This window comes from Pipistrellus hanaki, assembly GCF_964339955.1.
Source record: "Pipistrellus hanaki genome assembly, chromosome: 1".
Lineage (NCBI taxonomy): Eukaryota > Metazoa > Chordata > Mammalia > Chiroptera > Vespertilionidae > Pipistrellus > Pipistrellus hanaki.
This window is the reverse complement of record NC_140503.1, coordinates 42,639,030-42,664,089: the sequence shown is the minus strand read 5'-3', so window position 1 is coordinate 42,664,089 and position 25,060 is coordinate 42,639,030. Positions and strand designations below refer to the sequence as shown.

The 25,060-nt window shown below is 34.3% G+C and overlaps 1 protein-coding gene across 9 annotated transcripts in view; it reads right to left on the bottom strand.

Moving 5' to 3' along the window:
• The window catches only part of DENND4A (DENN domain containing 4A), a 109,220-nt gene that overhangs the window by 5,156 nt on the left and 79,004 nt on the right, over positions 1-25,060 (bottom strand). For 4 of the 9 annotated variants that reach the window (XM_084886473.1, XM_084886472.1, XM_084886474.1 and 1 more), the window contains 16 exons: positions 23,339-23,474; positions 22,765-22,971; positions 22,546-22,674; positions 22,146-22,287; positions 21,390-21,521; positions 18,936-19,052; positions 17,998-18,129; positions 15,386-16,485; positions 8,704-8,893; positions 5,158-5,252; positions 3,746-3,921; positions 3,512-3,655; positions 2,303-2,501; positions 1,375-1,629; positions 292-409; positions 150-176 (listed from right to left, as the gene is read on the bottom strand). In XM_084886473.1, coding sequence (XP_084742599.1) covers positions 150-176; positions 292-409; positions 1,375-1,629; positions 2,303-2,501; positions 3,512-3,655; positions 3,746-3,921; positions 5,158-5,252; positions 8,704-8,893; positions 15,386-16,485; positions 17,998-18,129; positions 18,936-19,052; positions 21,390-21,521; positions 22,146-22,287; positions 22,546-22,674; positions 22,765-22,971; positions 23,339-23,474 — 3,299 coding nt within the window. The remainder of the gene's footprint in view (positions 1-149; positions 177-291; positions 410-1,374; positions 1,630-2,302; positions 2,502-3,511; positions 3,656-3,745; positions 3,922-5,157; positions 5,253-8,703; positions 8,894-15,385; positions 16,486-17,997; positions 18,130-18,935; positions 19,053-21,389; positions 21,522-22,145; positions 22,288-22,545; positions 22,675-22,764; positions 22,972-23,338; positions 23,475-25,060) is intronic. The other 5 variants (XM_084886475.1, XM_084886476.1, XM_084886477.1 and 2 more) reach the window with 5 other exon arrangements.

Sequence of the window (25,060 nt, the reverse complement as noted above, 5' to 3'; positions counted from 1 at the left end):
CATATACAACACTACTGGAAAAAACCCCCAAAAAACAAAACAAAAAAAACAACAGCAACAAAAAAAACACCCCAAAACATAAAAAACAAACAAAAAAACCTTGACCTCCATAGAAGATAAGCACTAAAAGCATTAAACTTAACACTCACTCTCAAACAAAAGAGTACGATTTTGACCTGTAAGACAAAAAGTAGTATAGTAAAATAAAAGTCAGTTACATTAGATTACTATTTAAAGTAAGTAGAGATTACGCTCATATAAAAAGAGCCAGCATTCTATGATCGCACTTACTGTGGGCATTCCAGAGGATATACAAGGGCTGTCCTGGATCCTGATGTAATTTCATATTGTCCCATAACATTTGTATTAAAACATATTTACTATCTTCAGACATACAATGGCGGGGAATCTGTGTTGAAAAATAAACATTCATTAATGATCCTTACATAATGTTTTACAAATATCTTATAAATAACCTTATAAATGTTTTTCGGATGTATGTGTGCAAGAGATAACGAGAACAGAAAATGACTGGTTTGTATGCATTTTATATTGACTGAAGATGGGCTGAGTTGAGAATCCAATGATCTCTAAAGTAAAGTGATCTCTGCTCTGAAGCAGATTTTACAAAGTCCAGAGCCCTGTGAGGAAGGGTAGTACGAAGGGTAACCTCTACCAGCTTATGACTGACGGTCCAAACCAGGCAGCCCCATTCTGCATCAGTCCAAGACCCTAGGCCAGATAATGCTGACTGACTTAACCTTTAGACACTCATTCATCATGCACTGAAAATCCAAAATGTACGCACAGTCATAGATATAAAGCACAAGAAAGGAGAATACGAGGTTTCTGAACTTAGATGCTGCACAGTTTCGTGGTGAGAGCATATGAAAAATAAGAACATTTTTATAGAACAGCGTATCAAAACTACAAATGAACACATAACAAAATGACTACCTAAATGTTAAGCAAAATTCAGAGTAAAGGAATGAAGAGAATGGTAGCACATGACTGCAATATGAATTAGAGAGACCCTCTTTAAAGAAGTGTCAGGCTTGTTTTTGAAGGAGGTCTGAAACGTGAGTGGGGCCAGCTCACAAACTCTTCTCAAAAGAGTCATTTACAGTTAATTCTTGAGACCATAACTAAAATGCAAACCCATTTTGAATAAATTTTACAAGAAGGCTAAAAAACATGACTTAAACTGTAAGAAGAAAAATTATTTGTAAACACAATTTGATCAATCTTAGTAGTCTAATGATTAAGATGGTTATTAAAAATAGCATAAACATTACTTTTTTTGTGATTAGGAATATGCAAACATTACCATGGTAACAACAGCACTACCTTTTAGTTAATTTTTTACTCTCATACCTTTGAATACTTGTTACAATGCTCAGAAGAAAGAATTAATCCAGGTAAGTTGCTGGGCAGGTTAAGACGTCTAAAATACCACACCAGGTTCCAAAAAACAATTGGATGATGATCCACAAAGTCTGCCACTGTTATTGCATGATCGCCTTCATTTTCCAATAAGCTCTCAAGTTCCTTCCATACTACTAAAGGACTGAGATACGGGACAGTGATAGGATCTGGGCTTGGGAGGTGCCATTCTAATCCTAAAGAATCCTGTTGAATAAACAAAAACCATAAATGGTAAATACAAGATTTATGATACGAAGTCATTAAAAAATTTCCTGTCAGTGTTTTCCATGTAAGTAGAAAGGTACTATAATTGTATCATGGAATAAGAAACTCTCCTTTACAATAATAAAGTTAAAGCTGGCCCTGGCCAGGTGGCTCAGTTGGTTGGGCATCATCTGGTACACCAAAAAGTTGCTAGTTCGATTCCCGGTAGGGGCACATATGGGAGGCAACCGATGGATGTTTCTCTCTTACATTGATGTTTCTCTCTCTCTCCCCCCTCCTCAGTCTCTAAAATCAATGAATATATCCTCTGATGAGATTTAAAAAAATTAAAGCTAATAAGGCTGTTTTGGACAAGGTGAACAAAATCATGTAAATGACCAATGTCCAAATTTTTATTTTATTTTTAAAATATATTTTATTGAGTTTTCACAGAGAGAAAGAAAGATGGATAGAGAGTTAGAAACATTGATGAGAGAGAATCATCGATCAGCTGCCTCCTGCACACCCCCCACTGGGGATGTGCCTGCAACCAAGGTACATGCCCTTGACGGGAATCAAACCGGGACCTTTTAGTACGCAGACCGACGCTCTATCCACTGACCCAAACTGGTTTCGGCAATGTCCAAATTTTTAAAAACACCAAAATACATACTGTAGCTCCTTGTAAAGTAGCTGGCAGGCTGCCTGTAGGAATTAGCTTCTTCCCTCCAGAGTCTTCCTTATCCAAGGGACCAGAAGTACTGACACTCCTGGTCATGGGAAATATTGGACATTTTGATATAGCTGTTTTTGATCTATCAGCAGGAATCTGAATACTTCGGGCATATGTATTTTCCAGCCGTTTAGATTTGCTATTGAAAAAAGAAAAAAGCATATCACTGTTTAGATTTACTTTATTTCTCTAGAAAGACCATATTCTGCTCTTTAGCATCAGTGCTGGACATAGCAAAGTAAATCCAAGGAACTCAGGCTTCAGCTTGGAAAAAGGAATATATTTTTAAGTAGTCTAGTCATGTTAAATTTCCTTTTTATCCAGTGCATTTTAAATATTCAAGAGCCATTTAATTATTCAAAAACAGTGGACAACTTTTATACAGCAGGAACTACAGCAGGCCCAGATAATATAAAGCAGAGAAAACAGGCATCTATTCTTTCAGCTTGTGGGAAGGGAGATTCCCACCTACTCATAAGCTAGTGGCAGTCAACGTAAGGGCTACAACAGACCTGTGATGAAAAATAGTGCACATACAGATTTGCGATTTCGCTGCCTAAGCATTTAGGATTAAGCAGAGCATACCAGCCTGCTGGTACTATGCAGGCATTTTCTTTTGCACATGTGGCTACCAATATGGCTTCCTCTGCCAGCTATCTATATTTGGTACTTCTCCAAAATGAATTTTAAGCATAGATTTATATATATTAGGCTTATTGTATATATATCTTAGCTAAATTTTACAGTTCCTTTGTCAGCTCCAAATTCTTTTAGATGAAATAATCCTAAATAGAAGATTAAATATTCCAAAATAGTAGTACTGACTTAATTCCTGAAGAGATAGACATAAGAGAAAGGTGTTCATTATAAACCTCAAGTGTTCTACAAAATTTTTACCTTTAAAATACTAGTAAACATTACATTATATAAATATATAACTGATACCATGAGGATTCATAGAGCATAAACTACAACTACTTAAACATTTAGGTTATTAAGATAATTTTAATATTGTTTTGCTTAGAATTTAAGATTATGAGTCTATTATACATAGCAAATTAAACCTTAAAATGTTCATCTAATTCTTGTCATTATAAGAAACTTGTATAATATAAATTGTTAACATATAGTTCCACATAATATACTCACCTATTTAAATCAAAATTCCCTTGAACAGAGCTAACAGATGTGTCAAGACCAGAAGCTGATGCTGAAATACAAGACTGCCTTCCCTGACTTGAAAAGGATGGAAAATGTATATTTTCTATAGATGGACTTGACTTCAAAAAGTATCTGCAATGTGAATCAAAGGAGCTTATTGAGAAAGGAGAGATTCTAGGAAATGATTCTTAAACATGAAGGGAAAAAAGCATAAATCATTACCTTCCAGGTCGTCTTAAATCTCTTATCTCGACACTTAAAAAGGGCAAGAAAAGATTGCCACAAAACGGGCATGTAGTATTGAGATTTGAATCATCTGCTGTCCAGCCAGCCATGATTTCTTCATCATGGACAAGGCAATCACAAGTTCTACACCGAGAGCAACTTGAGATGAGAACCTGAGGGAGAAAACGGCACTGTATAAAGTAAGCTGGTTGGTGCATATTACAAATTAAAAACCAGTTCAATTCACAAATATACTGGGAAACTAAAATTCAGAAGGATTCAGAAGTTACAAACAAAATATGAATTACATTCATTGCATTATATATTTATCTTTAACTATTTCAGCTAAATCTATTCCAAAAATTTTGCCTGAAAAGGAAACTTGCATTTAAGCGAGCATTTTAACCATTATAATTACTAAAAAGGCCTGCCATGGAAAAGTAAACCCAAGCATAATTTGTTAATACCCCAAATCAGTATTTGTAATTACACATTATAGATTTGTGCTACTCAAAGTACAGTCACCAGACAAATGTTAGTCCACAAATTCTTACTGGTTTGTAATAAGATAAGTTAAAGAAATTGAAGGGATGACTTAGAAACCTTTAAAGTAATTTGTCAATGCTGAAACAGCTAAGCGTGTGATCAATGTATTTTGCAAGAGTATCAGCCATTACAGATTGGAGATTTAAAACAATAATAACCCCCTGGTCTGTCACGATAGATAGCTGCTGTGGATAAACATAAATACTGTCTTTAAATCAATAAAATGTAGAAATTACTGAAGCCATCAGAAACTTTGTAAATTGTAACATCAGTGCTCATCATTTATTTTCCTACTGCATACAAATTTATTCTCCATTTTATGCAACTGTTTTTGAAAGTAAATTATACCAAAAAATTTGGGGAAAATGTTAAAGGGTAAAAAAGTAACTTTTTTATTGTAAGAAAATGAGATGGAGCAGCACATCCAGCAGATAGCTACATTAAACTGATACAAAAAATGAAAAACATGATGGAAAAAGTTGACATAAATGCCAAAATGGCTCCCTGTTCCTTCATCAAACAAGTGTAGCTTGCACAGCAAACTTGGTTGTTAAGTGTTTAAGATGTAAAATAAAAATTCAAAGAGAACATACATATAATAAGGGATAAATAGAAACGCTGAAATGAAAATGTTTTTGTATGTTGATAAATCCCAAAGGAACTTTTCTAAACAGGAAAAATGGTACAACTTCAACAATCTGAAATACTAGATATTTTAAGTTCATTCAGGTGCAACATACATTTTGAAATTTTCAGATTCTACATATTTACCATTGAATTACTCTATCCAAGACCATCAATACTTTAGAAAGGTAAATTTTATAAAGTAGTACATAAAAATGCTCTTTTGATTAAAATTGTACCTCCATGGCATAGTTCTGGAAGATATTTGTATTACTCGTGTTGCAGGAAGATGCCACCTCTGATTTCCCAGGTAAGGCAAACTTTGACAGGGATCCTATCCATTATTAAAAAACAAAGAGCAAAACCATTAAAATTAATGAGAAAGAATATGAGAATCTTTCACTTTCTTAAATTTTCTGATAAAATTCAAACTGTTCTACTCAAAATATTAAAGGTAATTTAAGGAAAAAAAACCACAAATAAATAATGAAAAATATTTTTCAATGCATACGTCTTTGTTTTGAGTGTAAACCTAAGGAAATGCGCCCTCATTCCCGATTCTCACATGCTTGGTGTGTTCATCACTCACTATTAAGCACTTTATGTGTACAGAGTAGAAGGCATTCTAGCTGTTTATAATTACTATTTTGCTGATTGTGTTTTCCCATGTTTAAAATACAAGAAAATGTTTAGTTCTAAGGTTTAAAAAATATAAAATAGCTAATCTTGTTTCAAATCATGAAAGACTCTAAAAATTAGGAAAGAGTTTCCAAGTATATGCTTAAGAGCAATGGGATATCAACAAGTACTAAAACAATAAAAACAACAAAAAGTAAGGGGATTCCTGTGGTCAAATCAATAGTTTACAGTGATTATATCTTGTTGGTAAAACTAGAGATAATCTATACCTTTTGTTTTTCTCTAGCAGCTGTTAAATTTTAAGAATGAGCATTGGTATTTTAATATATATAAAGGTAAAAAAAAAAAAAAGTAACTACTAGTTTACAAGAAATAGAGAGGACAGGAAAACTTGTTAAATACCACCATGGGCATGCAATCAGCATAATCCGGACTAATGACTGGTTACGTCAGCAAATAAGTGATGATGGGGAGGCGGGAGGAATGACTGCCCCAGAGAGATCACTGGCCCTACGCCTGCAGGAGATGTAGAGGCAGAGAGAGACCTGAAGCCTCATATCACCCATTAGGTGCTGAGAGCTGGTGGGAACTGCAGTTCTTTCCTGGATGGCTCCCCAGTAACCTTCTGGAATCCCTCTCTGCTAATGCTAGTTCAAAGCTGCTTTCTAATATTTGCCTTGACTGATTCAATATTTTATGTGGGCACCTTTGTATCTAATGAATCATCAGTAAAGAATATTCATTTGAATAAGTATAAATCAGGTTGTGAGCTAAGTTGTATTTGCTTAGCACATCAAACTACCCATGTTTCCCCGAAAATAAGACATCCTCTGAAAATAAGACCTAGCGCATGGAAAGATAAGACATCCCCTGAAAATAAGACCTAGTGCAACTTTGGGAGAAAAAATTAATATAAGACACTGTCTTATTTTCGGGGAAACGGGGTATTCTGTTATTGTTAAAAAAACTAAAAAGGAAGGGAGTTAATCACCTGATTTCTTCATGAATATATGACAAAGGGGATAAAAGAAGAGAGGGAACAAAGATAAAAGAAAGTTAATAGACATCAACCGAATGCAACAAGTAGACCTTGTTTGGATCCCAATGTGAATAAATCACCTAAAAAAGAGCATTATGAGATAATTTTGAAAATTTAAATATTTAATATAAGATATATAATAACTATTGTCATATTAAAAATACAATGGTATTACAATTATGTTTTTAAAAAATGAATGTATCACAAAAGATACATACCATATAAGTCCATAAAATTCTTAAAAATGGCCATGCTAACATATAGTATTAGAAGATAATGCTTATCTGTGAAGGGAGTAGTGACAAGAACTGGGCATGACAGGAAGTTCTGGATATTGTCAATGCCTGTTTCTTGATCTGAGTGCTGATTACTCAGGTGTCCTCAATTTATAAAATGTTATTTACATACATGGAAGTGCGCACATTATATGCATAACACATAAGATAAAAATAAATAACTTTAATAAGTTAAAAATATATAACATTAAAGTTCTTATATTTTAGAGATACATATTTAAGTACTTATAAATAAAATTATATGTTGTCTGAGATTTAATTTAAAATAATCCAGTGAGGAAGAAAAAATGTTGGCAGTAGAGGGGAGAGAGGAAAAGATAAAACAAGACTTGCCACTTGCATATACTACTGAAACTGGATGAAGGACACATGGGGGGGGATTCATTGTGCTATTACTTCTACTTTGCTGTATGTTTTAGAATTTCCACAATTAAATTTTTTTAAATTAGCAAAGGTACAAATGAAAAAAAATATGATATTCATCCATTCCTCATATCATATACCAGGATAAATTTCAAATGGATCGAATATCTAAATCAAGGTTCAAATCTGTTTTTGTAGAGCCGTAAGAATGGTTTTTACATTTTAAAGCATTGTTTAGAAGAATAAGACAAAAATGAACTATGTGGTTTAAAAAAAAAAAGATGCTTGGTGCCTACAAAACCTAAAATATTTATGTATGGCAGCCCTTTACAGAAAAATATACTGACTCCAGAAAATGTGACAAAGGAAACCAGAAAAGTCTCAGAAGAAAACACTGGTGAACCCGGGGGAGGGGAAGTACTTCCTAATGACTCAACCCAGAAGCCAGATGGGGGAGACTGATAAATCTGATGACAGACAATTAGAACCTTACTTGTGACAAACCCCCACCCCAGACTAGGAAAAGTACTTGCCTTTTACATAAGAGATAAAGGGTTAATTCCTTAATATTATAAGAGTTACTAAAACATTTTAAATAAAGGACCAATACGTGAAGTGTAGGCAAAGGATAGTCCATAGAAAGAGAAATACAAATAGTCCTTAAACATATAAAAAGATCTTCAATTTAGTTCATAAAAGAAATATAAATGAAAACTAAATTGAAATACATTCCTTAGTTATCAGATGGCAAAAATACAAAAGTTTGCCAACATATTTTGCTAACAAGGCTCTGAGGAAATAGGTATTCTTATATTCCCACTGCCAGAGGGAATGCAAAAGAGTGTAGTCCTGAGGAAGGGAACTTGGCAATATCACTTCAAGGAAAAATTTTAAAGTATCTTTGAAAGTCCTGGCAAAAACAATATGATATATATGCATCACAGCATTTTTTTATAATAGTCAAAGGCTGGAAACTTCATAGCCATCAACAGAGTAGTGGTTAAAATAAAGTAGGATACACTGACACATGATGACCTATGCAACCATAAAAATGAATGAGGGACAATGTTATATGATGATATGTAATGATCTACTGTTAAGTGGGGGGGGAGAGGGAATGGGAAGGTAATTCTAGTAGGCTACCTTTTGAATAACAAGACAAGGAAATAATAAGAATACACACACATGCACACATGGGCCTATTATTTTTTAAAAAGCAACAATGGAAGAATAATTAAAATGAATAAAAATGGTTGGTTACCTCTAGTGACAGGGAGAAAACAAATGAAGGGGTTGGGGATGGATACTAGACTTCTCTGGAAATGCCTTGGTTCAATATCGTTTTGACTTTGGAGCCATGCAAATCTTTTACAAAAATAAAACATATAGGGAAATAAAGGTAAAGTGCCACCTATCAAACGAATTATGGCCACACCGTCTGAACAAACCTTCCTGGGAGGCAGCACTTTCTAGGCTTGTTCTGCTGAAGTCAAAGCTCTTGGTCCTCGCGGCGGCACTGCACTCCTGGGAGGAAGTGGTTCCCTCCAACTCGGGGCAGGTGTCTTCGTCCGTCCAAGAGGTGGATTCAGAATCCTGGGCTCCCACTGAAGAAAGACTGGTACGATCAGAACTTTGATCCTAAGGACATAATTACAAGCTTACTTTCCTTCATATTTAAAGTGCATTATTTAAAGTCACTTCTAAGGCAGAGGAAGTACTTAATTACTCAGATGATCAGTTAATCAACATTACAAGAAAAAAAACCCCTGATTTTACAAGTGCAAACTACTTTGGACCAACATATGCTATAGATTCCCCCCCCCTTCTTTATCATTGTTTTAATGCACTTTAAAATGTATCTACATTAGTTGGGAACAAAGAAACAAAAATAGACATTTCTTTGTTTTTCATAAATAACTACTCTCCATATTTGATAAAAATCTCAAAACATTATTTTACCTTCCCACAAATATACACAAAATTTTTCTGAAACAATGCCAGCAAATTATCATGAGACTAAAATAACCACATACACAGCTGTTCTATTGATTTCCAGGATCAAAACAAAACAAAACAAAAAAAGAAAAGATGCTCTGGGTTTCCATTTGTTAATGCTATGGTCTCAGAATTATAATCATCTGCCAATAACTTATAGAATCAAGTTGATTGTCAACAAATAAAATAGCGCTGGCTCTGATTCATGAGTTCTGGAGATGTCTTTGTGAAGCTACTGCATGGGATAGGCACTATACATATATGGAAATCATAAAAATTATTAAATGCCCTTAAATGCCTGGATTCGATCTCCTGACCTGGTATGTGCCTCATTTGGCTCAGTAATAAATTCACCTCCATCAAACCCATATCAAAAGTCACTAAATTTCTCAAATATATACACACACACACACACACACACACACACACATCACATACATACTATATATATAGATCTATTTTTAAGACAGCATTTTAAAATTAGATCAAAATAAGTATCTGTTAATAAGATAACCTTGCTGACTTTATAAATCTCTATTTATTGTTAATTTCTTCTTTGTGAAACTCAGCCCAGGATAATACCTTAGAAATATATTTTATTCTTTAAAATTTATATTTATATTTTATTCATTTTCACAATAATCCAGGCTATATTTCTAGTTTTATATTAAGACATATTTCTAGTTTTCACTTTTAAGAACACCAACATTAATTTTTTTCTGGTAATACCATAATCCATAAGAAAATCTGGTAGATACAAATTTTTGTAGGCAGAAAAAATTAATATCTATAATTCTATTGCCCAGATAATACAACTGATTTTTTTCTAGTTGAGTGTGTGTTACTGAGTTGTTATTTATAAAATTATTTGAATATTTTTATGGGCTTTTTGGCTACATTTCATTGTTGTTTTTTTAATCCTCACCCGAGGATATGTTTTTTTCATTGATTATGAAGAGAAAGGGAGGAGTGAAGGGGGGAGAGAATGAGAGAGAAACATTAATGAGAGAAACAATGATCTGCTGCCTCCTAACAGGGGATGAACTCACAACCCTTCCATACAAGGGATGAGGCTCCGGGCAACTGAGCCAACAACAGCCAGGGCTTATTGTATTTTTCAAGTAGGTGCTCAGGGATTAGCACCTAATCATTTTGATCTACTTAAAGTTAGTAATGTATCACTTTGTATATAATAATATCACTATAGGGGAGTGCAAAAGTAGGTTTACAGTTGTTCCTATGGAAAATACAATAATAAAATAATACAAGAATAAACTTTCACATACTCACAACTGTAAACCTACTTTTGCCCCACTCTGTATAATAAACGTCAGTGGGATGAGTCCCTTTACCATTACAAAACATCACATATATATTTTGAAAAATTCCCAAGAAATAATGTTATAATGTTTGTTTTAGGCAATCATAAGTATTTTAAGAAACTTAAGAGGTAAAGAAATAGTGTTTATATTAACCAGAGGTATCATTTATTTTCAGCCTGAAGAACTTCCTTTAGCACATCTTCTAGAACAGATCTGTTGGCCAAGAATTCTTTTTCTTTATTGAAAATATTTTTATTTCATCTTTACTCTGAAGAATATTTCCACTGGAGATGAATTCTGGGTTGTTGACAGGTTTGTTCTTTCAACACATTAAAGGTGTTCTACTATATTCTTACCTCCATGGGTGATGAAAAGTACAAGGTTACTTAAATCTTTATTCTTTTGTAGGTAATGTGCCATTTTTCTTTAACAGCTTGTAAGGTATTTTTTATTTTTGTTTTCTTTTTTTAGCAATCACTTTCTTATTGGCAGATGGATAGCTCTGGTTTTGAGTAATTTGTGTGGGTATGGTTTTCTTTGAGTTTATCCTGTCTATAATTCACTGGGTCTCTTGTATCTATCTGTAAATATAAATCTCTTACCAACTCTAGTAAGTTTTTTCTACCATTATTTTTCTCCCATTCTTCTGAGACTCCAAATATATATTATACCTTTTGATATCTGTCCCCAAAATCTGAAGTTTTACTCATTTTCATAAAAAATATTTTTTCTCCATTCTTTTTTCTTTTTTATTCTCCCCCTATTCTTCAATTATATAGTTTTATAGACTCTTTCCTTTGCCATCTCCATTCTCCTACTGAACCCATCCAATGAGTTTCAGAGTATTTTTTATAAATTTAAAAAATGAATTCTATTCCTTCTGAGAATTCATGTGTTTTTCTTTACCTCAGGGAATCTAGTTATAATAGCTGCTTTATAGTTTCTGTCTTATAATTCCAGTATCAGGGCTATTTCAGAGTCATCTTTCCCTTTAGAACTGGTCATATTTTTCTTTATATATATCAACTAATTTTGGATTTTATTTTAGACACTGTGAATTTTATGTTGAGTAGTCTGAATGCTGTTATAATCTCTTAGAGAACATTGATACTTTTGTTTTAGCAGGCAGTCAAGTGAGTTATTTCAGATTATAATTTGTGTTTCCATTTTTGAGACTTGTGTGGGCCATCCACAGAATTAGGGAATCCCCTTCTTTTAGATTCCCCTCAAATGTTCTAGCCCAAAGAGGCCCCCTTCCTTGGTTCCTTTGTCCAGGAAATATGGGGATTCTCTTGAAGTTTTAGCTTCCAAAGTTGCCATGTCACATTCTGATGGGCACGTGCACTTGAGGCAAATGTGTGTAAAAAAAGAAAATGGGAAATTCTTCTCTGTGTGAGTCCCTCCTCATAAACTGCCTGATTTTATTTTTCAGAATCCTTAGTTGTTGTGTTTTTAAAAATATATATTTTTATTCATTTCAGAGAGGAAGAGAGAAGGAGAGAGAGAGTAACCTCCATGATGAGAGAAAATCATGGATCTACTGCCTCCTGCATGTCCACAACCTGGGCATGTGCCCTTGACCGGAATTGAACCTGGGACCTTTCAGTTTGCAGGCCGACACTCTATCCACTGAGCCAAACTGGAGAGGGCTTTAGTTATTTTTTGTATTCTGTGTGGAGTTTTTAGTTGTAATTGATGGGAAGGACTGGTGTTGGTGGCTTTATGGTTACCACAGTGGAACTAGAACTCTCATCTTAATTTATAAAGAATATTACTGCTGAATATAGAAAAATGATTGGCAGTTATTTTCTTTTTGTTTTTGGTTAATCCTCACCAGGGAATATTTTTTCCATTGATTTCTAAAGAGAGTGGGAGGGAGGGAAGGAGGAGGAGAGACAGAGAGAAACATTGATATGAGAGAGACACATTGACTGGATGCCTCGTGCACATGCCCTGACCAGGGCCCCAGAGCAAACATGCAATCTAGGTCATGCCCTTGACTGATAATTGAACCAGAGACCCTTGGGTATGCAAGCCAACCACTGAACCACACCAGCCGAGGGCAGCTGGCAGTCATTTTCTTTCAGCACCTTATTCAGGTAATTTGAGTTCCAGAAGAAGAAAAAAGAATTGGATACAGGAAAATTTAAAAAGCTAATTGTCAGTAATTTTCCAAAAGAAAACTAAAGATGTCAAGGTACATATTTAAAGTATCTACAAATCTCAAGCAGAATAAAAAAAAAATCATCCTTCAGTTTTGAAATAGATGAAAATGAAACTCAAAGAAAAATCTTAAAAGAGCCAGAGAAAAGAGATATATTAACTTCCAAGGAACAGCAATAAGAAATGGACAGAAGCCCTAACTTGTTTGGCTCAGTGGATAGAGCATCAGCCTGAGGACTGAAAGGTCCCAGGTTCGATTCTGGTCAAGGCATGTACTTTGGTTGCAGGCACATCCCCAATGGGGGTGTGTGCAGGAGGCAGCTGATGGATGTTCCTCTCCCATTGATGTTTCTAACTCTCTCTCCCTCTCCCTTCCTCTCTGTAAAAAATCAATGAAATATATTAAAAACAAAGGACAGTTGACTTCTGAACAGAAATTATGATGTCATAATATACTGAAAAGACATCTTTAGAGTGCTGAAAGAAAGTGACTGCCAGCTGCCCTCTTCTATGCTTCAGTGTAGATATTTTCTACTCAATTCTCATCTAGTTTACTAGCCTTTATTTTTTCTGTGTTTTGTCTGCTATTAAATCCAACTATTGCACTATTAATTTTTTGTATCTTTTCTGGTTCTAAAATTTATATGTGATTCCTTTATATATATTTTTAAAATTGATTTCAGAGGGAGAAAGGGAAAGGGAGAGAGAGAGAAATATCAATGATGAGAGAGAATAATTGATTGCCTGCCTCCTGCATGTCCCTACTGGGTATTGAACCTGCAACCCTTGACTTACTGGGCCATGAGTTGATGCTCAACCACTGAGCCACACTGGCTGGGCTACATTTGATTCTTTTTAATAAATAATTATCTGGTGAAATTTTCCAACTTGGGAGCTATTTTTTAAACCTCTTTTCTTTATTTTTTTAAAAACACAATTATTTCAAAGTCTCCTGCTATTCAAATATTTGGATCTCCAACCGAAGGACTTGTATGCATGCATATAAGCAAAACCAATGGATGAAAAACTCTAGGGGGGGGGATTTTTTTACAGAGAGGAAGGGAGAGGGACAGAGAGTTAGAAACATCAATGGGAGAGGGGGGGCAATGGAAAGATATGTACACATATAATACCTTAATTAAAAAATTAAAAAAACCCTACTCAAATAAAAACAAACAAACAAACAAATATTTGGATCTCCTAAAGATCTATTTTTAATATCTGTTTTTCTTTCGTTTTTTAGTTGTGGTCTTGTCTCTTGGCATAGTTATTTTTAATTGAACGACAGAATATAAAAAAATTGTATGGACTCCAGATGATGTTCTATTTCTCCAGAAAGGATACACTTTTTCCTCTTTCTAATAAAGGCTGATTATTTTAATCTAACCACAGACTGAAATGAGTCAAGCCTGGGTTTCAGTTTTGGTCAGGCCCGGTCTACCTCCAGTTTGCCAATGCTCCAAAGGTATAGCTCTACAGGGCTTCCAACTAAGGGCTCAGTGTATTCACCAGCACCCTCAGACCCTTGACCAGCATCAGTTCATGAACTCTAGCTATTACTATTATAGTATATTCCCAGTGCCATGAAACTTCTTATCTGTCAGAGACTTTCTTTTTTTAGCCTCCTATCTCATGCAGTTTCAGTGTTTAGAAAATGTCTTGAAGGAAAAAAGTTGTGTATTTGAAGACCCTCAGGTCTCCAATTTTGTTTCTCCAGCTATACATAAGATCTTCAAAGCTCTGCTGCCCCCTTCACCTCTCCACAGCCCTCTGATACAGCAAAGCCTGGATTTGCAAACTCTTGCTCTGTGCTCAAAACAAGCAAATGACCTCAGGGAAAAAGTAGCTACAGAACTTCAGCTCACCTCTGCAAGTCTCCTCTCTCTAGAATCTTGTCCCTCTATTTTCTTTTTTTTTTTTTTAATATATTTTATTGATTTTGTACAGAGAGGAAAGGAGAGAGATACAGAGTTAGAAACATCGATGAGAGAGAGTCATCGATCAGCTGCCTCTTGCACACCCCCTACTGGGGACAGGCCCGCAACCAAGGCACGTGCCCTTGACTGGAATCGAACCCGGGACCCTTCAGTCCCCAAGCCGATGCTCTATCCATTGAGCCAAACCGGTTTCGGCTTGTCCCTCTATTTTCTAATTGCTTCAGCAGTTCTCTGATGACTATGAACAGCTATTTTCTATATTTCACCTAGCTTTTTGTTCTTCGAAGGTATGTAGGTATATCACAAGCTATTCCATCCTAATCAGGAAAAGTCCTACGACAGGCTGGTAATTTTTGAAGGTATGCTGGACACTGTCTGAAAAAAATTTGCATTTTGAAGGAAATAATGAAGTAAGCATTTTCAGATAAGACTAATTTTTACTCTAGCTACAAATCACTTCCTTTCAAAATCTAACTATAAACATAACTTTAGTTAGTTAAATGTTTTCAAGTTTGTATTCAAGTCTAAATTCTAATACTTACAAACTTCACACATCTGAAGAATCCTTTTTAAAAGCTGTGTTTAAGGAGAATGTAAAAAAAACAAAAACAAAAACAAACCCCCCCCCCCCCCCCCCAGACATCTCTACAAGTAAGGGAATTTTGGTGGTGAAGGAGGATAAAGGATAAGTAAAAAATACTAGTAATACATACTTTAGATGATGTGGTATACATGGTGAATCTTGAATACCATTTGCTTGCTTTCTCTGCAACTCCTTTTCCAGCAGTGAACATACTGTTCCTTAGAACATCTAGTTTAGGTACTAGTAGTGTATCTAAATTAAATGAAGGTGATGAATGGGTTAATGCATCTTGAGTTTCTTCCCTAAATGGGCAAGAAGGTGAGAATGTAGGAGAAGACCAGAGTCTATTCCTTGGTCTGTCTTCATTTTTTGTATAACTTTTAGATTTGGTAAGCCTCATTGGCCTAGGAGAATTAGGAGGCAGGCTGGATCTTCTGCACGCCTTGACCAATGTTGGACTTTTCTTATCGATTAATTTATCATCATATGCCCGTTGTAAATCAATGCTTGGTGTCCGACTTGTCAAAGGACTGGTCATGTTATTCATATACATCACAATTTCTTCAGCTAAATCACGCTTAGCAGTAGGTGTTGAAATGCTTTTGCTGTCATCTTCATCTTCTTCCTCCTCTTCTTTTTGCTGCTGCTCAGTCTCAGCAACCAAAAGAGAGAGCGGATCAAATCCTGTTGCAACATCAGTTTTTTCAAAAGGTTTTACTGAAAAACTGCTATTGAGACGTTGAATCCTTTTGGGATTTTGTGTGGAAACATATCCCATTTTTGACCCATAGGTTTCATTGTCTAAGTCTTCTAAGTCAAAAATTACTGGAGAATCCACTTTATCTGCCAAACAATTAGAACCATCAAAAGGTGTATCGTCATCACTAGATTCCTTTTCTAGACTGTCTCTTTTTGATCGTAAAGATGGACTTCCAATATCAAGACTATTTGGTCTTTTGCTTTTTGAGATAGCATGTGAAAGAATTTTTGCATCAGCTCCTAATTTTTCAACCATATCTCCAGGGTTTGCTTCCTGGTTAATTCTATTGAGCATAAGTCCCATCATTACTCCTCCACTATGACTGAGATTTCTATTTCCCCAGGACATTTGCTGCTGCAAATTAGGTTCACTGCCATTTTTATCTCTTTTCCTGAAGCATCTACTTTGAACGTTTCCTGTTTCATTTATATCCTCACAAGATGATATTAAGAGAGGCTCAGATGTGCTTTCTGAAAAACAAGAAAAGTGTTTTTAGCCATAAAAATGTAATGTGCTACTATAAGTTGTCTTAAATATTTAAAATACTAATAATAGAAAATGATAATAGTAAGAACTCATCAAGTGTCTGCTATTTGACTGGAACTATACTAGGTACTTTATTTACATTGTCTACCCATAATTATTCCAACATCCTTAGAACTCGAGAAAAAACTGACACTCAAGAGAGATTATAATCTAGCCCAAAATTACCCAGTCTTTAAATGACAGAACTAGGATTAAAACCCAGATCTGACGAACTATAAAAGGTATATTCCTACATGTTAGACTACTGTTTTTTAAAACTTACAAATTAAAATTTACTCATGGTATACTTAATAATAATATTACCCTACATAATAAAAGGCTAATATGCAAATCAACCAAATGGCAGAACAACTGGTTGCTAGCGCACTGACCAGGGGCCAGATGCTCAACACAGGCATCCCCTGTGGGAGTGCCACTCAGCCAGAAGCTGGACTCATGGCTGCCAAGCGTAGCGGTGATGGTGGGAGCCTCTGTGGCAGCACTATGACCTCCGAGGGTTCCCAGACAGGTAGAGGGAGCAGGCTGGGCAAAGGGACCCCCCACCACCACGGTGCACGAATTTTGTGCACCAGGCCTCTAGTTGTTAATAATAATATTCATGTTAATTCCACTAAATTGATTAAATAACAGTGGTTACTACAATTATGGTTGTGTTAGATGACCTTAAAAGTCTGAGTCTTCTGCCTATAAAAATGAAAAACCAAACCAATTAAAGGCAGCTGTGATAGTTTTATCCACAAAAAATAATAATTATTTAATATGTTTTTATTGATTAAAGGGAGAGGGGGAGAGAAATAGAAACATCAGTGATGAGAGAAAAATCACTGATCAGCTGCCCCCTGAAAGGTCCCTACTGGGGATCAAGCCCTCAAACCAGGCATGTGCCCTGGCCGGGAATCTACAGAGACCCGCTAACATTCTTAGGTCGATACTCAATCACTGAGCTACACCAGCCAGACAAGCATTACTATATTTATAAATATAAAATAATATGTAAAAGCACTTTAAAAAGAAAAAATATTATGTATTGTTACCTAAACAATATGAAGGACTATCCTTTTGTCCCTGAAAAACCAGGAACAATATAAAGACTAATGTCTTCATTAAGCCTATAAGCTTAAAAAATGGCTCTGTATGATGAACCCTCAGACTGATCATCTCAATTGCTCCCACTTCCCTCTTCACAAAAGTCCCAACAGTCCAAACTCAAAAGATAGTATATAGCTTATAAGTTTGTCTCTATACTTTCTTATCATAAAAACTTGAATGAACTATATTACAAAATACAGAATTCAAACTACTAAACTATACTATGTGAGGATGCATAAATATATAAAAAATAATCCTGGAGAATGAAGATTTAAAAAAATAAAAATTTACTAGAAATACAGATACAAGATACACTGCACATAACAGAGGTATACTATTCAACTCACCTGTGCCTTCTCCCAATATTTTATCAGCACTGTTGTTATTTGTACTACTGAGGCGAACTATACTGGAAGAACTTTGATAATTGAGCTTAGGAAGACAATCAGCACTTCCTTTTGCACTCTCACTCTCTGACACTGTAAAAGTTAAATGAAATTGGTAAGATGAAAACTATATGCATCATAAAAGGCATAAAAAGAAGTAGCTTTTAGTTCTAATTATTTCTCCTCCAAATAGATAAATTGTCGAACAACCCTGTATGAATTTGTCAATCACAAATGATTACACTGATCTGAGGCCTCAAGGTATATATTAAATATGTACTGTTTTAAATGAGGTCCATGCATACATATTATAATATTTCTTTGGTTGTAAATCACTGTTTTCAATACGAAGAGGTAAGGGTGAGAATATAAGTAAAAGATGGTTAATAAAAGCATTATTAAACCTCAGGAAAGAGCCACTGTTTGCCCTGGCCATGTGGCTCAGTTGGTGGGAGCATCATAGACCAAAAGGTTTCAGGCTTGAAACCTGGTCAGGGCACATTCTAGATTGTGGGTTTGATTCCCGGTTGGGGTGCATACAAGCGGCAACAGATTGATGTTTCTCTCTCATGTCAAAATTTCTCTCTCTTTCTCCTTCCTACTTCTCTAAAATCAATAAAACATATCATCAGATGACGATTTTAAAAAAAAGATTCACTGTTTGAAGAAATAGATTTCTATTTCAAGAGGAATAGTATTTAATTTGAGATTGGTTGTGCCACTAAAACTATAGACTTCACACATGAAGATTTGTATGTTGGAATATTAAGTGGTAGAGAGGAAAGAGGAGTTATAATAGGAAAGTGAAAAATGAAATTAGTACTTTTATACTGAAAGCCAGTTGTATTAAATTATTAATATAAGCCCACAATTTTATACAATATCAAATTAACACTTACAAGAACTAGAATCACTCCCTTTCTTATCTTTTTCTTCTTGAATGTCTTCAGTAGATGTATCTCCTCTTCTAACTTCATCTTTGGATAATGAATTATATCCAAGATCAGACTGGCCACCTAGAAGAAGAAAAAAAAAAGGAGCAAAATCCCTATGGTGTTTATCATAAACTTCTTTACTGAGAAATGGAATTAGGAGCAACACATTACTATTCTGATTTATTTATAGAAATTTTTCTGGATAACTTTCATTGGAAGCATTATTTTGTTAGGTTCCATCCCCCATCTCTATTAAAGTAAGAAAGGGATAATATTAAAATAATTTATTTTTGGCTCCATGCTGCAGTCAAAAGCATATATATGCACACTACTAGCTGGGCTCCAAAGATAAAGACAAACCAGACATTCTTTATACAAGTCCATAACCTTCCTAGTAAAAGTCTGAGTTCCAACTAAGCAATGAAGAAAAATCTGCATGGAATTCATAACAAGACCTTCACACACAGGAAGCTGAATGTCTAAATAATTTTACCCCAAAAAAGGGTTTATGTAAGTTTATAAGTAAGTAATTACTTTTTCTGAAAATTCAATAGAATACTGAATTGCACTTAAGTACAAATACATGAGAATGAGAAAAAGAATATGTTAAAGCTATTTTTAGGAAATGCAAAAGTTGCATTGTTAAAAGAAAACTTCTGATATATTATAGTATTGTTAGAGGTTCTCTACTTTTCAGCAAATTATTTTCACTAGATTAGCATCAAGACATAAGGTTTTGAAACCTAGTTCTCTATCCTAACAGACATAATTTTAAGTAAACCATATAACCTTTTTTGTTTGGATCTCTAATTCCAAGATTTATAATACACACGGTTGTTATGATTATATGAGAAACTATATATGGTATGGTTTAAATACTTGTAAAGAACTATCTAAAGGAAACTTTATCACTAGGTATTTAATACATTTGTTATACTTTTGAGTTTGTACTTTTAATAATCAATTTTTCAGCTCTATTCCCAAATAAATAAGTTAAAAATGTGAAGATAATCTTGAAATTCATGCTTTCATTATGTCCTGTACTGTTATAAGATAGTATTTTTTTTTTTTTAAAAAGGACATAGTTAAAAACGAAAGATAGACTTCTTCATTTTTAAGAGATAATGCCTGAGGATGACTGCAATGACTAATTATATTCACATTGTATAATTAATAAAACCAGCCCTATAAAAAACTATAAAAATTACATCTCAACACAACTAGCTTATATGTATATTCTTAAAAGAAGGCATAAAAGGAGACTAGCCAAAATGTTACTGTTTGCAGAGATAGTAAAACTTTATATTTTATGCCTTTATAGAAGCATTTATATTTTATTAATGGTTGGAGTTTTAAATTTAAAATTTCTGTCTATTAAGAGGTAGCTCCTATATTTGAAAAGCATATGTAATTTTTAAATATAATAATAAAAAGGACAGAATTATTCAAGTAATTTATTTTTAAAATGTCAGTTTTAATATTAGAGAAGGATATGTACAAACCTATTTTAATGAAATTAATACCATCTTCAGTGCTAGAAAGCTACACATTTTATATATAATTAAATTACTTATTTGTAACTTTTATTTTAATACTAGAGGCCCAGTGCACAAAATTTCTGCACTGGGGTGGGGGGGCCATCAGCCTAGCCTGCACCCTCTTGCAGTCTGGGAGCCCTCAGGGATATGTCTGACAGGCAGCTTAGGCCTGCTCAAGTACAGCCTTAGCACTGCCATGGAGGCAGGAGAGGCTCCTGCCACTGCCGTTGCACTCGGCAACTGTGAGCCTGGCTTTTGGCTGAGCAGCACTCCCCCTGTGGGAGCGCACTGACCACCAGGGGGCAGCTCCCACACTGAGCATCTATTCCCTGGTGGTCAGTGTGTGTCATAGCAACTGGTAATTCTGCTGTTTGGTCGATTTGTATATTAGTCTTTTATTATGTAGGATAGTTTAAGACTCAGAAGGAATTGCAAAAATAATACAATACAGAGAAAGCTCCTGTGTACCATTTACTCAGCTTCCTCCAATAATAATATCTTATATGAAACAGTAAATTGATGTTGATATGGTACTTTTAACTCAGAGCTATAAGTTTTGTTATTTAAAACTTTAATTAAATTTTCATATTTACAAAGAACTTATCCTATAAAATTGATATGATGAAGAGATCTGTGTGCCATCCAGAGTTAATTGGATTATCATAGACTAAATACTTGAATAAATTTTTATTTCTAGTCAAATAAAGAATGAATAAAATTGCATATATTTATTAAGTGCAATATCAAATCAAATGCCTAACATATAAAATTAAAGTGACAGTTAAGTACATCATTGAAAATTAAAATCCTGAAAAGATCAGAGAGAAAATCTAATTTTTAAAATGTACTTTAATATATGTATACATAAGCACAAACAAACCTGTACTAGATCTATCATCAGTAGCATATACTTTGATTAAACCCGTATTAAAAGGTGCCTGCTCCACAGTGTGTGTCCCATGACCACTATCCATGCTGCCATGACTAACAGCATCCAGGTCACTGCCATCTGCTTAAGAACACAATTTGACAGCGTTTTACTACTCAGGGAGATACCAAAAACACACATCAGTTTGTTGCTCAAGCTAATATCTATTAATACTGAATACAAAAAGTGCCACATAATTAGCAAAATATAATTGTTAACAAAGAACGCTACTGTGAATCATCAACGAATACTAAAACAAGACCACCAACAGTTGATAGTTTAAGTTACAAGAAAAAAAGTGAAATTTTGTGTTTTTTAAATGTGAAGAATACGCCAATTAAAATTTGCTTAATGGCTGCTGAAACTGGTTTGGCTCAGTGGATAGAGCGTCGACCTGCGGACTGAAAGGTCCCGGGTTCGATTCCGGTCAAGAGCATGTACCTTGGTTGCGGGCACATCCACAGTAGGGGGTGTGCAAGAGGCAGCTGATCAATGATTCTCTCTCATCAATGTTTCTAACTCTCTATCCCTCTCTCTTCCTTTCTGTAAAACATCAATAAAATATATATATTTTTAAAAGAATTTGTTTAATGGCAATAAAAAACTAGGAAACATTCTATAACTTGAAAGTATTTAAAATTTCTAAAAAATGTCAATTAATTTTAAAGAAAAATATTAACATAAACATCCTTAAAAATCTTTAGTTACCTGAGAGAGTTGTTTGTGATAAATGTGCATGTTTCTTTAAAGTTCTTTTGAACTGTGCTACTCCTAAAACAACGTTTCTTAATTTTGTCCAAAGATAATAGCCATTATGACTTCGTGAAGGCCAGGTACTTTCTAAAACAGCCTATTTGTTCAACAAAATAAAATAATTAGTATAATAATTTTTATAAATGAACACATATGCTGTAGATTCAAACTAAAGAATATCTAAGTAGATTGTATAACACAAAATAATACAAAAATTTTACTTGATTTACAAAATATATTTTAAATAGTCTAAAATAAATGTCAAATAAACCCTGCATCAGCAACTTCTGCCATTAAATTAAGGTTGTATAATCACAAAAGTTATACTCTTTCTCCATGAAATAAAAGTAATTACCTTATTATAATAACCATAAGTAATGGCATTGGGGTCAATACCAGCTTTCCGCATTTCAAAAAGCACTCGAACTGCAAGCACTGGCTGATCATATTGTCCACAGAGCTGCATGAGAATGCGGTAGCACACCTGAAACACAGTTAAGTTCAAAAGCGTACAGAAACAAAAACACCTATGAACATAAATATAGAAATAATGCATTTTAAAGATAATTGCTACCTCATCAGGTGGATCCATCTTCTTTGACTGCATTTTTTTAAGCACATCATATGCCGTTTGCAGCGCCCTGACTTTTGAATGACATACTTTCACATAAGCTGGGAGACAAATAAACCATAGTCCATAACAGTGACGCAGCAGACACCGAGACCACATCTGAGGAATGGAAGAATACCGCTTGGCAATTTTATGGGCTGATTTAATTTCCTAGGGAAAAATGTAAGGATCTTATTAATAAATTTATACACATGGCATTCTTATTTAACTGCATGTTGAACAGGTATAAGTCACTTGCTTTTATAATGTTTCCCTAGTAAAATCTGCTAATAATTAATATATATTCAAGTCTCTGCTTGAATTTGCATTATATCATATATAAAATAAAGTTCTAGACAAGAGAACTAGTTAACGTTTTGAAGTCTGCTTACTCTAAATTATCTTCAGCATTCTTCAGGGAGCTTAATCTAGTCACAGTTATATGTGAGGTGGTAAAGTATATTAAGGGAGGATGAGTGTCATATTTACTTTTGTTCTAATATTTGATTACATGAAATACACAAAAATTTCAAAGCACCTGTTTTGTTCTTCTGAACATAGGAGAAGGACTACTAGGACTACTTGATTTTGAAGGCAATTTGCTCTTTCGTGTTTGTAGAAATCCTTCAGGTCTCTCAAATAAACTGTTCCTAAGAACTGGAAATCCATTATAGCTGTTTTTGAAAAGAAAAAGAAAATCTCAAACACACATGGATTATATCATACTGGTTACACGCTAAAAAAATGTATGACCAATAACTTCTTAATTTACAATTTATCCTGTGTTTCTCCATCAGACTGGGATATATACTCAACAAATATTCATGCTAATGTTGCTTTCCTTATTATAATATTTGGAAATGTAATAGCCAAACATAAACTCAAATATATATTTTGAAGGAAAAAGTTCTGCTGAATTGACATTAAACTACAAAGTAACTCAAGCACTTTGGTAGTATTTATGTAAATATATAGCAAACTTATCAGATATTATGACAGTTGATAAAAGACAGTCATTAATATCGTTATTTGAATTAACTAATCACTGCAGAATTTCCCTCTTAAAAAGATGTAAATAACAGTGCTCACTTTGGAAGCACATATACTAAAATTGGAACAATACAGAGAAGATTAGCATGACCCCTGAACAAGGATGACATGCAAATTCATGAAGTGTTCCATATTATAAAAAAATAAATGTAAAAACATATTAGCATACCAGAACAAGCTCTCATATCGTCATGAATTGTTTTATCAGGTTAGCTAGCAGGTTTAGGGCCTCATTTATCAGGGGGGAAATGAAGAGGGTAGAGAATAGGAAGGAAAAGATTAGACTAGGTAGCTCTTTGAGGAAGAGGGTTTAATTTGGGTGCTAGTGAACGTGTTTGGGCATTTAAGATAGTGGTAGCTAAGAAAAAGACATACTGAAAAGAACAAAAGAAGCCTCTGAACAGCAAAGGTAACCTAGTTTATAATATCCTTAAATAGTTTTAATTAATTAAGAAGAAAACAATAATAAAAGACGGCAAACTATATCAATTATATAAAAGCAAATTCAGTTGAGTAATAAAATATTGGTAATGACTGAATGTTAAACGGCAATAAAATCTCAAAGTTCAGGAAAATCCTGACCCTTAAAAATTCTTTGTATGTATATGGTGTGATAAGATCATTCTGTGTATCCTATAGAAACTTACTGCCTTATCATTTTATATAGAAAATGTAAGTATGTGATCTATTTTTAAAATATATATATTTTTATTGATTTTTTTTTTACAGAGAGGAAGGGAGAGAGATAGAGTCAGAAACATCAATCAGCCACCTCCTGCACCCGCCCCCCATATGGGATGTGCCCACAACCAAGGCAGATGCCCCTGATCAGAATCGAACCCGGGACCCTCCAGTCCGCAGGCCGACGCGCTATCCACTGAGCCAAACCCGTTTTAGCTATGATAATCTCTTATTAAGAGAGCAGACGGTGCTCATTAAAGACATTTGTTTCGAGTAATGGGGATGATTACACCAAAATTATAATGGGTAGTGTCAGGGGGAAAAATAACTTAAGATTCTTTAAAAAAAAAAAAGGGGGGAACTTTTTAAGCTAAGTGATTTTATTATTAAAGGACTAAATCTCAAAGTAAAATTTTAACTAAAAGGTTAAAACCAAGCCCCAAAATCCCACAAAAGTATATTAGTAAACATACCAAAAGAAGTTTTAGAAATACCATGTACAGCCCTGGCTGGTTAGAATGTCAGCCCT